A 12,376-nucleotide genomic window follows, 5' to 3' on the forward strand; every position below is an offset into this window, starting at 1 on the left:
GAGGTGTTGAGGTTAGAGTATCCAGTGGGAGTGGTGATTGTCGGATTTGCCGACGACATTACGCTCGAAGTTTACGGTGAAACGATCGAGGAGGTAAAGTTGACTACCAACCACTCGATCAAAGTTGTGGAGGCGTGGATGCGGTCCAGGAAACTGGAGCTGGCTCACCACAAGACAGAGGTGACGGTTGTTAACAACCTGAAGTCGGAGCAGCAGACGGAGATCAGTGTAGGAGACTGTACTATCCTGTCAAAGCGCTCCGTCAAACACTTGGGCGTGATGATCGACGATAAGCTTACCTTCGGTAGCCACGTCGATTATGCCTGTAAAAGAGCCTCCACAGCTATTGCGGCACTGTCCCGGATGATGTCCAATAGCTCTGCGGTGTACGCCAGTAAGCGCAAGCTTCTGGCTAGTGTTGCTACATCCATACTTAGGTATGGCGGCCCGGCGTGGGGCACCGCGCTAAGTACTAAATGCTACCGACGGAAGCTGGAAAGTACTTACAGGCTTATGTGCCTGAGGGTTGCGAGCGCGTACCGTACCGTGTCACACGACGCTCTCTGCGTCATTACTGGTATGGTGCCTATCAGCATTCTTATCAGTGAGGACATGGAGTGCTTCGAAATGCGCGGCACAAGAGGCATACGCAGGACTGTCAGGATGGCCTCTATGGTCAAATGGCAGCGCGCGTGGGACAGTTCCACCAAAGGAAGGTGGACCTATAGGTTGATACCGAGGGTAGATAGTTGGATTAATAGGCGCCATGGGGAAGTCACATTCCACCTGACACAGGTCCTTACAGGTCATGGTTGCTTCCGACAGTATCTACACCGTTTCGGGCATGCGGATTCTCCCGAATGCCCAGTGTGCAATGGTTTAGAGGAAACGGCGGAACACGTTTTGTTCGTGTGCCCGCGTTTTCGCACAATGCGTGACCGCATGCTTGCCACATGCGGGGAGGACACAACTCCGGACAACTTGGTCCAGAGGATGTGTAGGGATGAGTTTGGCTGGAACGCCGTTTCAACGGCTATTACCCACATCGTCTGGGAGCTACAGAGGAGGTGGCGCGTGGACTCGGAGAATGGCTAGTCCAGATGCAGTACAAGAGGTGGTCCAGGGGTTCGGAGTCGGCTTCGTAGGTCATACCGGTGCCCTGCGGTCGAGATCGACCCTTACAACGATTAAGTGGCCGCGGAGAGGAAGTCCCGGTAGCGGTGCTGTCGTGGCGTCGGTCTACTGGGTTGGATCCGAGCCCGCGGTTGGAAAGGGGTCCCCGGCAAGGGTCGGGGTAGGTGAGATCCTGCTGTCTGCAACCTACGGGTGCATCTGATAGGGCCTGAAGGGTAGTGATACCCTTCCTTACGGGCAGGTCAGATCGGGTTGCACGTGGGCATCAGTTCTTGATGTCCGCTCAGCAGTAGGGCGCGGGCGGGGTTGACCCTGCCCGCCTTCCGAGGACAAAGGGAGTGGCGAGGACCACTCGGGAAACTGGCTAAGCGCCAGCATGCTACCGTGATGGACTCTCCAAAGCGAGTCATCGATGTTCGTTGCTGCAGGCTACGCAGCTAACCTTGTGGGTGCGATGTGCACTAGCCCCTCTCTGAAGCAATACCTTCTTGGTGGTTCCGGAGAGACGTAGGGTTTGGCGACCATAGGAATGGTTTAGTGGGTACGAGGAGAGAGTAGTCGTGGATTTTACTTTTGTTGTAGAAGACGGCCTGTCAGACCTACACTACCCTAACCTTCTGTTAGGGTGTCTGTTGAGCAGATTATCCCCCTATGGTTTAGAAGGAAAAAAAAAAAAGATCCGACGCGTCCCGAGCTTCACCTGGCCACGTACTCCTCCAGCCTACCGAGCTCCTCCTTAGCAACCGAGCTACCAGACTCCTCCTGGCTCCAAGCAGACTCTGCTACCAGGCCCTGGCTCCAAGCTACGTCTGCTACTAAGAGGCTACCAAGCTCCTCCTGGCTCGAAGCGTCTTCCGCCTCAAGTACCTTCTGCCATCCAGCTCCAGCGTCCATCGATCAGCCAGCACCCTCTGCCTCTTGGTTCCAGCGCAGGTCCCATACGGCTATCAATCCTCATCGAGTGTTGGTCTCCTCACCGCATCTTGGTGTCTCAACGAATATTGGCACCAGGCCTCATCGCATCTTGACACCTCATCGGGTATTGGCCTCCTCATCGTATCTTGGATACCGCACCTCGGTCTCCTCGCTTCCCGAACCACCACCAGGGCGTCCCTGGGCCCATAACCTGTTGGAAATAAAAACACAGGCGAGGCTTTGTTCTCCAAACCCAGGCACTGACTGATATCGCTACCAGCTCAGTGCCTCTCCTTTATTCAATCTAGGTATAACATATTTACAATGTATTTCCATTTACCTACCAGTTGATACCTAGCTCTCCACTGAGCTGTGTGATGCACCTCCAAGAATGTACCTACCATTCAACAGAAAGTGCATTTTGTCATGGGAAGCGGAACTTTTGGTTACTTGGGTCCAGTTCATTTCAATTTCACCGGGGACACTTCAACATCGCTCTGAAAGGAGTAATGCAACGAGCCGGGCTCAACAGTCGGGGTACGATTTCCACAAAATCCGGCCAATGTGTGTACTTTCTGGACGACATGACAATTATCAAAAACAATGTACAAGTCTATAGGTAGTAATAGGACGATAGACGGGGATACCTTCGAGGTGGTGGAAGAATTCATCTACCTGGGATCTTTACTGTCGGCTGACAACAATGTCAGTCGTGAAATCACAGAGAACAGACATCCAAGTCCAGTTCCGAAACTGTGTAAGGAATTTAACGGCCATTTGAAATCGGCAACACAAGTGGCAACACCGTGGCGCTGTAATTGGTTTATTTCTCATACTAATTGAATTCACCACTTGAAATCTTTCAATTCACCACTGACTGTAGCAATATGGTGTTTGGTGGCGTTAGTGTTTTCATCGTGTATTAGTTTGCAACCTTACTCAAGTGAAGATTCAAATCCTTACACAACTTTCTAAATGATATTTGTTCTAGCCTGGATGTCTATTCTCTGTGGTGAAATTCGAAGGAACATCTTCAGTGGAAGTCGTGCCAACTATGGGCTCCAGAAGAAACTGTGATCTGAACAGATTCACCAACGCAGCAAATGCACAATGTACAAAACGCTAATAAGACCGGTAGTCCTCTACGGACACGAGACACGAGACGACACTAGACTATGCTCGAGGAGGACATGCAAGCACTTGGAGTTATCGAGCGATGCGTGCTAAGGACGATCTTCGGCGGTGTGCAGGAGAATGGTGTGTGGCGGAGAAGGATAAACCACGAGCTCGCTGCACTTTACGGCGACCTCAGCATCTAGAGGTTGGCCATAACCGGAAGGCTATGGTGGACAGGGCATATTGCAAGACTGCTGGATAACAACCCTGCAAAGTTGGTGTTCGCTACTAATCCGGATGACACAGGAAGGCGTGAAGCGCAGAAGGCACGATGGGTGGACTCAGGGCCGGATTTATAAATGTGGGAGCCCGGGGCCACAGTGTTGTGGGGGCCCTCTTTTCAGAGGATATATTTTTATCATTATAGAAAAATCCAGAAAATATGGAAACATCTTCCAAAAATTAGGGTTGTTATTGAAGAAATTAGGCCGATACAAATATTTATTTCACTTTTTGTCCCTTCACTGTTTGGCTGTCGAAGGAGGGGGGGGGGGATAAAAATAATTAAGTATTTAATTTGAACAATATTTGAAACTCATCGGGTTTGTTAAACAATTTTTGGCAGGACCCGATATTTTGATAAATATTTTTCTAACTGCCCCCTCAGAATGCAACATACTGCCAAATATTTTCGAAGGAGGGGAGGAAGGGGGGTGACAAAAAGTCAAAATTAAATTTGTATCCGCCTTAATCTAGCTTAATAAGCGTAACTAGAAAAAAAGCATCCACGATATTTGAACTAAGCACAACAGAGATCCAGGTATGAAAATCTAGTCTAAAGACGATTGTAAAAAAAAAAGATCAAGTAAATAACGCTTTTTTCGAGAGTGTTCATAATATAAGATTCCATTGATCAGGTGGAAATTCATTAGAAAGTTCGTTAAGAAATTTAAAAATAGATTTTATAGGAGACATTTTTGATAAATTTAAGATAAAATTTATAGCGCTAACTTTGGGACTGTTATTGCAAAACATTCAAATAGAATTTCTTGCGGAATCATTGATGAAATCTATAGAGTTGCTGACGTGAACGCGTAGAGTAATTGTTAAGAAATCCTTGTGAAACTTCAAGAGGCAAAAAATCCATTGTGGTATTTTTAGCGGGAATTCTACTAAAAGCTGCTGAAGAAAATTTCATCGGAATTCCATTATGAGTTCCTGGTGGAATTTCTGTTTTACTATGAATAGAATTATAAGAAAAATTTTATAATAATCTTTGGCGGACGAATTTTTAGTCAATTTAAACAAAATTGTTTGGAAAACTTTACATATTTCAGGATCTTTCAATAATTTCTCCACAAAAATCCACTGCAATTTTCATAAGGAACCTATGGATTTGGTTAGAGTTCTTCTTAAATTACACAATCAAGCCAGGAATAAAAATTCGTCATGGATTTAATCGTATTGAAGAAAATCGGATCAGATCTCCGCCTAAATCCGACCCATGTTTCTTACTTGTTCATTCAAAAAAAAAAAATACTTCAACAATTCTGGGGTTCGATTTGAATAATTTATAAGTTTGGTAATTCATGTGGAAATTCAGGTGAATATATTCTCATGTATTTTCGTTAAAATAACTTGTGCAATTCACAAGAGTGATCAATTCTGCTTCTTTCTAATTTGAAGCACAATATTTCACATACATCTTGAGAGTAGAAGTACTTGTGATAAAAATTAAATCAAGATGTTTCTAGCACTACCATTTGAAGTAACACTTTGTGGGGGCCCCTGAAATGTGGGGGCCCCTGAAATGTGGGGGCCCGGGGCCATGGCCCCCCTGCCCCCCCTTAAATCCGGCCCTGGGTGGACTAGTGGGAGCGTGACTTGACGAGCATTGGGCGTGACCGAGGATGAAGATTGTTTTTTTGCTTTACAAGGTTCTGATTAATAGGGTGTTTCAGGTAATTTGGACAGACGTTACGCGTTTATATTTTGGACATTTCCGTATGATTTTGCCGTAAATGTCCAAAATATAGGGTTTGTGTGCCATCAGTAATCTCATGCTCCCAATTTCATCCTATTCGAAAACAAGCGATTACGGCACCGATTGATTCCGTTCTTTTTGTTTTCATGCGTGCTCACTTCTAACAAAAAATAGAAAAATAAGAAACAAAACAAACAGTGCTTCAATCCTTTGTTTTTCGTAGGATGAAAATGGGAGCCACATGCTTAATAAGGGAACCAATACCCTATACGCGTTTGTATTATTGCATCTGTAGTAATTACTCGGACCACTGATTACGAGCCGCACGCTTGTTTACATTCTACTCTTCATTCAACCTGTCATAGTTCATGGTGTCGTCAGCGGGGTAGCGCGGACGTCAACCACGAATAGATGTGCCGTAGCCCACATGAATTTGACATGTTTGGGAAATTGACACTTTTGGGCACTCTGACAGATCTGGGAAGTGCACGACATCTGCGAATTAGTCATTATCATAAGTTATTACTTAAGTAAAACGTGTAAAACTAGCAAAAGGTTACGAAAATTTTGGCGTGCAATCGTTCGAAATTACACGACAACGCGAAGATAGCAAATAAATCAGTAAGAAATTGTGTAACGCATCAGTTTTCAGCACAAACAATTTTGAACGTGTTTTTGTTGTGAGCTACGGGGATTTTGCCTTTTGCTGACCCCCTGGGTGTCGTCATTCAGGTGTTGTCTAGGCACAGATATAATAGAACAGATAATAAACTCGATACCACATCTCCCTTTTTTTATTTAAACAAAGTTCACATTACAGATTTAAAATTTCATTACACAGTCCTTGTAACGTTCAGGTTTCTTTATGTTGCGCCTAAGTCTACCTGGCGCTGCTTGGGTGGCATCCGGGACAACACTAGATTGATGTTCAGCTGTATCCTCGTCATTGGTGATATTCCGAGAAATGTCCAAAAGATTCCGAGACTCTTCAACTCGATCTTCTGCAGAAGAAACGCAAGGCGAGGCATATTCTTGCACCGCGGGCTCAATCACTGCTGAGGGCTCCACTGGAATCCTTTTGAGGTGACTTGAATTGCGATCATACTCCTTGCCTGTTTCATTATTTTGAACGGTGACACGTGGACCTTGCTTTGAAACGACAGTCATAACCGCTGGCCCATACGTCGTTGTTAGTTTGTTTCCACCAAGAACGTTTTTCATAAGCACCCGATCTCCAATGTCGATACTTGAGGCTTTCGCTTTACGACGTTGATCTTCCTCCTCTTTCCCTTTATCTTTAAGCTGTTGATCGCGGTCTCGGAAGTCCGAAGGGGACATTACAGCTGAAGAAACATCAGATAAGCATGGTAACTTAGTACGAATGTTTCTACCGAGCATAAGCTCGCTAGGAGTTTTACCAGTTGTGCTATGAGGAGTTGAATAGTACATTTGCAGATATACTAACAGATCTCGTTTCCAATCCTGCTTCAAAGCCTGACTAATTTTGAGTCTCTTAACCAATGATCGATTTTGACGTTCCACCAAACCATTTTCTTGTGGCCAATACGGAGTCGTTTTGTTCAAAACGATCCCACGACGGGCACAATACTGCTCAAACTCTGTATTCACGAACTGGCGACCGTTGTCTACCCAGGTAACCACTAAGCACCGTTCTGTGCATTATAACGGCCATTAAACAGCTTTTCAGTGCTAAAGAGCTCTATATAAGCATTCCTAATGCTTATGGGCACTATAACCAGTAAGAACTAAATTAAGCCCTGTGAGCCTATATAAAGCCTACAAGCTGTAAAGAAGTTTGTCAGTGCTGTCACAGGGCTTGGAGCACATGACGTTTATATCAATCAAAATAGATTTCGACCAAAACAGACTCGAGTCGGTCATGATCAATACATTTTAAACACCCATGTCGGACGGGATTGGCGGAACGGGATTTTTGTTGTTGTTGGAATGTTTATCGGAATGGTGTTGTTAAATAGATAATGGAATCTGGTTATGTTAATTATTCCATTTTTTTCAATCAAGACAAACTCCAGCTCGTTTCCCTATTCTTCTGAAACGTTTGCCGAAAATTTATATAAACATTTCTTCTCCTGCATCAATTCCTACGTTCATCAGCACCAAGCTTACCACTGAATCATCCTCATCCCATATCATGTTCAACCTTCGAAATGCCCAAACTATTTTGTTTTTCATGGTTTAAATACTAGTTTGATCACACCATTCCCATGGTGCATTGGTGGAGCAGATGAGAAAGGCAACAGACTTGGACTTGATCAGGAACCCGGAGGACAACAGCTAGAATCTGGATGAAGTAGCAAAAAAGCAACTTCAATGGAAGCGAAGGAAGTTAGAAAAGAACAGGAGATAAACAAAATATTTTTTTTTCTTTTTTCTTTGTCTCACTTTTGACAACTTTCGCTCCAGAGACTTGGTACGATATTTTAAAGTTGGCCGTATATCAGCCGAATAATTCGCCAAAAGTGGCTTTTGAGCAGCTCTATAAGAGGATATAGAACCAATTAGCTCTGTTAGCCAGGTTCTACATTCGACTATAGAGCCGACTTAATGCCATTTTTACGGCTTAATGGTTACTTGGGTAATGTTATGGTTTGCGGATATCCAAGTCTGATGAAAATTTGCTCTAACCGTTCCGCAGTTTCTGAAGCCGTGATCTTCCGCATTATCTCTACCTCTTTATATCTACTGAAATAGTCAATTACGACTAACAGATAGTCACCGGAAGGCAACGGTCCGAGAAATTCTATCGCGATATCCATCCATGGTGCTTCGGGTAGCTTCCTTCTTTGCATAGGTTCGGGCCGTTCCGGTTGGCTAACAAGCCTACATCCTTCACAAGTGGCTACCATACGGGCGATCATATCATCCATTCCAGGCCACCAGCAGGAATACCTCAACCGTTGTTGCATTTTCGTGCGACCTGGGTGACCCTCGTGTGCTAGTTGTAACATACGCTGCCGCAGACTGCCTGGTATAACCAATCTGGACCCTCGAACTATTAAACTTCCCACTTTGCCAAGCTCGTTTCGGAATGCATGATACGGTTTTATCACCTCTGATGTATAATTCCACACCCCGTGATCCAAACATTCACGAATGGATTGTAGCTCAATATCTTCTTCGGAAGCTTTTTCTAGCTCGTTCACGTCAATTGCAGTCAGTTCAATCACATTGCGAATGTAGACCTCACAATCTTCATCAAACTCCTTCAGCTCTCCTGCACTTGGTAGACGAGAGAGCGGATCTGCTATATTGGATTTCCCTTTCCGGTAAATGACATCATAGGTAAATGATTGCAACCGCAATACCCAGCGTTCAATGCGAAGACAAGGAGTTGAATTGGCGGAAAATATGGCTTCGAGCGGTTTGTGGTCTGTCTCCAATTCGAAACGAATTCCTAACAAGTAAATTTGAAACCTTTCCACCGCCCAAACCAGAGCCAAAGCCTCCTTTTCGGTTTGAGCGTATCTTCGTTCAGTTTCTGACAAACTCTTACTTGCATATGATACAACTCTGGGAATTCCTTCATAGAATTGAAGAAGGACTGCACCCAATCCAACAGGTGACGCATCGGCAACTACTCTTGTTTTGAGATTACGGTCGAAATGGGCCAAATTCTTCTCGTCACTAATCAATGAAACAAGATGGTCGAAAGCTTCTTGCTCCTCATGCTCCCACTTGAAAATAGATTGTGCTTTAGTGAGCTCCCGGAGTGGAAACGATATCGTGGCCAAATCTGGAATAAATGCTCCAACATAATTCACGAGACCGAGGAAACTCCGTACCTCTTCAGAAGTTTTTGGAGCTCTGAATGACTTGATGGCTTCAATTTTACTTTGTGATGGAGCCATTCCAAAAGCACCGAATCGATGACCAACAAACTCAATCTCAGACAACTTAAATTGACATTTGGATTGATTTAACAGAATGTCATATTCACGAAGTTTATGTAAAACTTTCTTAAGTGCCTCATCGTGCTCTTGTTCAGTACGTCCTGCGACGATGATGTCGTCAATGAAATTGATGCAATGGTCGCAACTTGATAGAATCTGCTCGAGAGTTTTTTGGAATACTTCTGGGGCACATGAGATTCCAAACATCAAGCGCTTGTAACGGAATAAACCTATAACATTTATAAAAAAAAAGTTTAAGCTATGATTTCACGAAAAATTTATTTCATCTTTAAAATCTACGCAAAGAAACATTTCAGACTGTTTCACGAATAGCTGTGTGTTTACTCACCTTTATGTGTTATAAAGGTGGTCATCGGTTTGCTTTCATCTGCCAGTTTCAGCTGATGGAAAGCATCTTTGATGTCCAATCTCGAAAAACAAGTTGCTCCGTTTAACTTCCATCTAATGTCGTCGATTGTAGGAAGAGGATGTGTCTCACGCAAAATAGCCTTGTTCACCTGCCGCATATCAATGCATAAACGGATGTCACCGCTATCCTTCACCACTACAACCATCGGTGATACCCAGCGACTCAGTTCGAATACTGGTTCGATGATATCATTGGCGAGCAGCTCCTCAAGCTTATTCTCCACGCGCTCCAACGTAGCAAACGGCAACCTTCTCAATCTCTGCGAAACTGGTTCAACTGAACGGTCGACTGGTAAAAGTATTTCCACTCCACGGAAACTCGGAAATGGTTTTGACACTTCAACATGCTGAACCAACTCGTGCTGACTTGGTAGTCCTACGATTAACACTCCCAGCTGCTTGGCTGTATGCCTGCCCAACAGCGGCTGAGGTCCCCCTTGGATGACGTAAAACCGGGCCACTTCGCCTCGACTGTTGTTTCCGTCAGCTATTTCAATTTCCGCATCAAACATGACAGTGACTATCAAGTTGTCATTTTGAGCATACGCTCTGAACTTTCTATCAGAGGGCATCAAGTCGGAGAGAACTTGTACTCCGTCTCTGCACATAGTTTCCCAGGTTGAATCGTCAATTATATTCGATTGAACTCCTGAATCAATCTGCATTTCGATCAAAATTCCTCCTACTTTTACCCACACCATGTCATCCAAATCGTTCGCAGAAGATACCATCTCAACCAGTTCGTCGGGTTTTCCTTTATCGGTTGAAGTCGCATCGTCAATAGCATTCACCCGTTTGACGAACTTCCGTTGTTGTCCCTGAGGATGTTCCGCATGACTTCTGTAAGCTTCTCCGAAAGGTCTCTTCATTGGAGCTCGAGAGGTGGATGGCACTGGATTATCATTACGATTTCGGCAGACAGCACGAAAATGTCCGCGCTTTCCACAACTTGCACATGACTTATTCCTCGCTGGACATGGATCCTCGAACGAATGTGAACGTCCACAATATCGACAGGAAGCTTTCACACGATTAAGGCTTTCAGCATTAGAACTCTTCGATTGCAAGATCACTTGCCCACCAATTTGTTCACTCGCAGATCGTGAAATCTCATACGCATTAATCTGCTTTTGAAGCTCTTCCAAATTCAATCCCGAATCTTGCAGCATTCTTTCGCGCAGTCCAGCTGGTACGAACTGAAGAATTTTATCGACAACAGCAATCGATGAACTTTCAGCAGCTGTTTTCCCAAAGTTGCATTTGGCTGCATGCACTTGTGCTCGCATCAAAATTTTCCGAGGGTCTCGCCAGGCTCAGGTTTCATCCCCCAGAAAATGTATCGCTCGTGTGCGTCGTGTCGTTGTGGGGCAAAATAATCATCCAATTTCTCAATCGCCACTTCGTACGGATCAACACCCGCCTCAACGTCTTCCTCGACATCCGCACCAGGAATATTGAAAAATATTTCCTGTAGCTCAAACCCACCTTGAGCTAACAGCACGTCCTTCTTTTCCGTACCTTTCGTGACCTTTGAAGCACGGACACAAATTTCGAAGCCGCGCTTCCATGTGTACCATTTATTCCTTCTCTCCGTTAGGGGAACATCTCCGACGGTAAACGGAGGCAAGTTAGCAATCAGTTTGCTGCTATCCATTCTGCAATACATTAAAGGTTATATTTCTGTTTTTTTGTTCTTTTTCTTTTACCTTAGGAAACACTTTCACCTCTGTCTTGCCGAGGTTTACGCCGCTTTCATGCGCGGATATCGCCTCTACCGTGTCGAGGATTTCGTCGCTTACTTGTCGCGAAATTCGCCGCTGTCGTGTCACGGAATGCGCCGCTAATCAGTCGCGGAATTCGCCGCTGCCTTGTCGCGGAGTCTTCAGTATTGCACTCACATACAATCCTTCTTCCTATTCTTCTTCTTCGGACTGAAGCATGGAATTAAAGGATTATTTATTAGGGAGTTTTCTCCTCCTTCCAAACAAAAAAATCACTTACCTCGTTTGCTTCGTCAAAGTAGTAAAAGAAAACAATCAAACAGGTAGATTTATTTGTGGATTTATCCCAACTTTCGTCGTCAATTTGTAGTAATTACTCGGACCACTGATTACGAGCCGCACGCTTGTTTACATTCTACTCTTCATTCAACCTGTCATAGTCATAGTTCATGGTGTCGTCATTCAGGTGTTGTCTAGGCACAGATATAATAGAACAGATAATAAACTCGATACCACAGCATCCATCAAATGATATGTGTTGGTTCCGAAGCGTTTTTGTTGCAAACATGCATCGCTTAAGTTTGACACATTTCCCATGGGAAAACTGTCAAAAAAACGCAAACCTCGACGGAACGGACGCTGTGTTCCAGGCTTTAGGACATAGCGTTTGTTCTTCAGCCTGGTTTGATTCTGCGTACGCTGTTCCGAATCAAAGTTCTTTCTTATCAGTTAGCTCTTGATCCACTGAAAAACTTTGCCGAAGACGACATGCTTTTTTCTATCAAGCTTACGAGATATAAGAGCTTGGACGCTTTTTTACACTAGCGCCGCCTAGCGGCTGAATTGCGAACTAAGGCCTACAGGTAGACGTCATCCTTCTGTATAACGTTGTATAATTTTTCAGAAGACATCATTCTTTTATGGACAAGATATTTGGAGTACATAGCTCAAAATTTCTAGAGCACCGTTTTTTTTTAAATCGTTGAACGGATTTGGATGAAAATGCATCACGCTAATTGTTCAGTGATTGTCAATAGCGTGATGAATTTTAATCCAAATCCGTTCAACGGTTCTAAAAAACGGTGCTCTAGAAATTTTGAGCTATGTACTCCAAATACCTTGTCCTTAATTAGTCGGGTTCTCGA

General features: G+C 44.4%; 1 protein-coding gene and 1 long non-coding RNA gene across 2 annotated transcripts; both read right to left on the reverse strand.

Moving 5' to 3' along the window:
* Nucleotides 1-2,166: 2,166 nt before the first annotated feature.
* LOC134286363 (uncharacterized protein K02A2.6-like) lies at nt 2,167-10,379 on the reverse strand. The gene is made up of 3 exons (XM_062847975.1): nt 9,431-10,379; nt 7,898-9,311; nt 2,167-2,260 (listed from the first exon to the last, which is right to left on the reverse strand). The coding sequence occupies exons 1-3, from the start codon at nt 10,377-10,379 to the stop codon at nt 2,167-2,169; spliced, it is 2,457 nt and encodes an 818-aa protein (XP_062703959.1).
* Nucleotides 10,380-10,819: 440 nt separating this feature from the next.
* On the reverse strand, nt 10,820-11,722 carry LOC115255510 (uncharacterized). The gene is made up of 3 exons (XR_003892206.2): nt 11,512-11,722; nt 11,235-11,441; nt 10,820-11,165 (listed from the first exon to the last, which is right to left on the reverse strand). It is a non-coding gene; the product is annotated as an uncharacterized LOC115255510 (long non-coding RNA).
* Nucleotides 11,723-12,376: the final 654 nt, after the last annotated feature.

Source organism: Aedes albopictus, chromosome 2 (assembly GCF_035046485.1).
Source record: "Aedes albopictus strain Foshan chromosome 2, AalbF5, whole genome shotgun sequence".
Taxonomy (NCBI): domain Eukaryota; kingdom Metazoa; phylum Arthropoda; class Insecta; order Diptera; family Culicidae; genus Aedes; species Aedes albopictus.

Excerpts from the sequence above, each read along its gene's own strand:
- LOC134286363 (XM_062847975.1), bottom strand. The coding sequence starts at position 10,379 with ATGAAGAGACCTTTCGGAGAAGCTTACAGAAGTCATGCGGAACATCCT. Across the intron at positions 9,312-9,430 it reads CACCTTTATAACACATAAAG|GTTTATTCCGTTACAAGCGC; the intron begins GTGAGTAAACAC and ends TAAATGTTATAG. Across the intron at positions 2,261-7,897 it reads TTGCCTTCCGGTGACTATCT|GTTATGGGCCCAGGGACGCC; the intron begins GTTAGTCGTAAT and ends TATTTCCAACAG.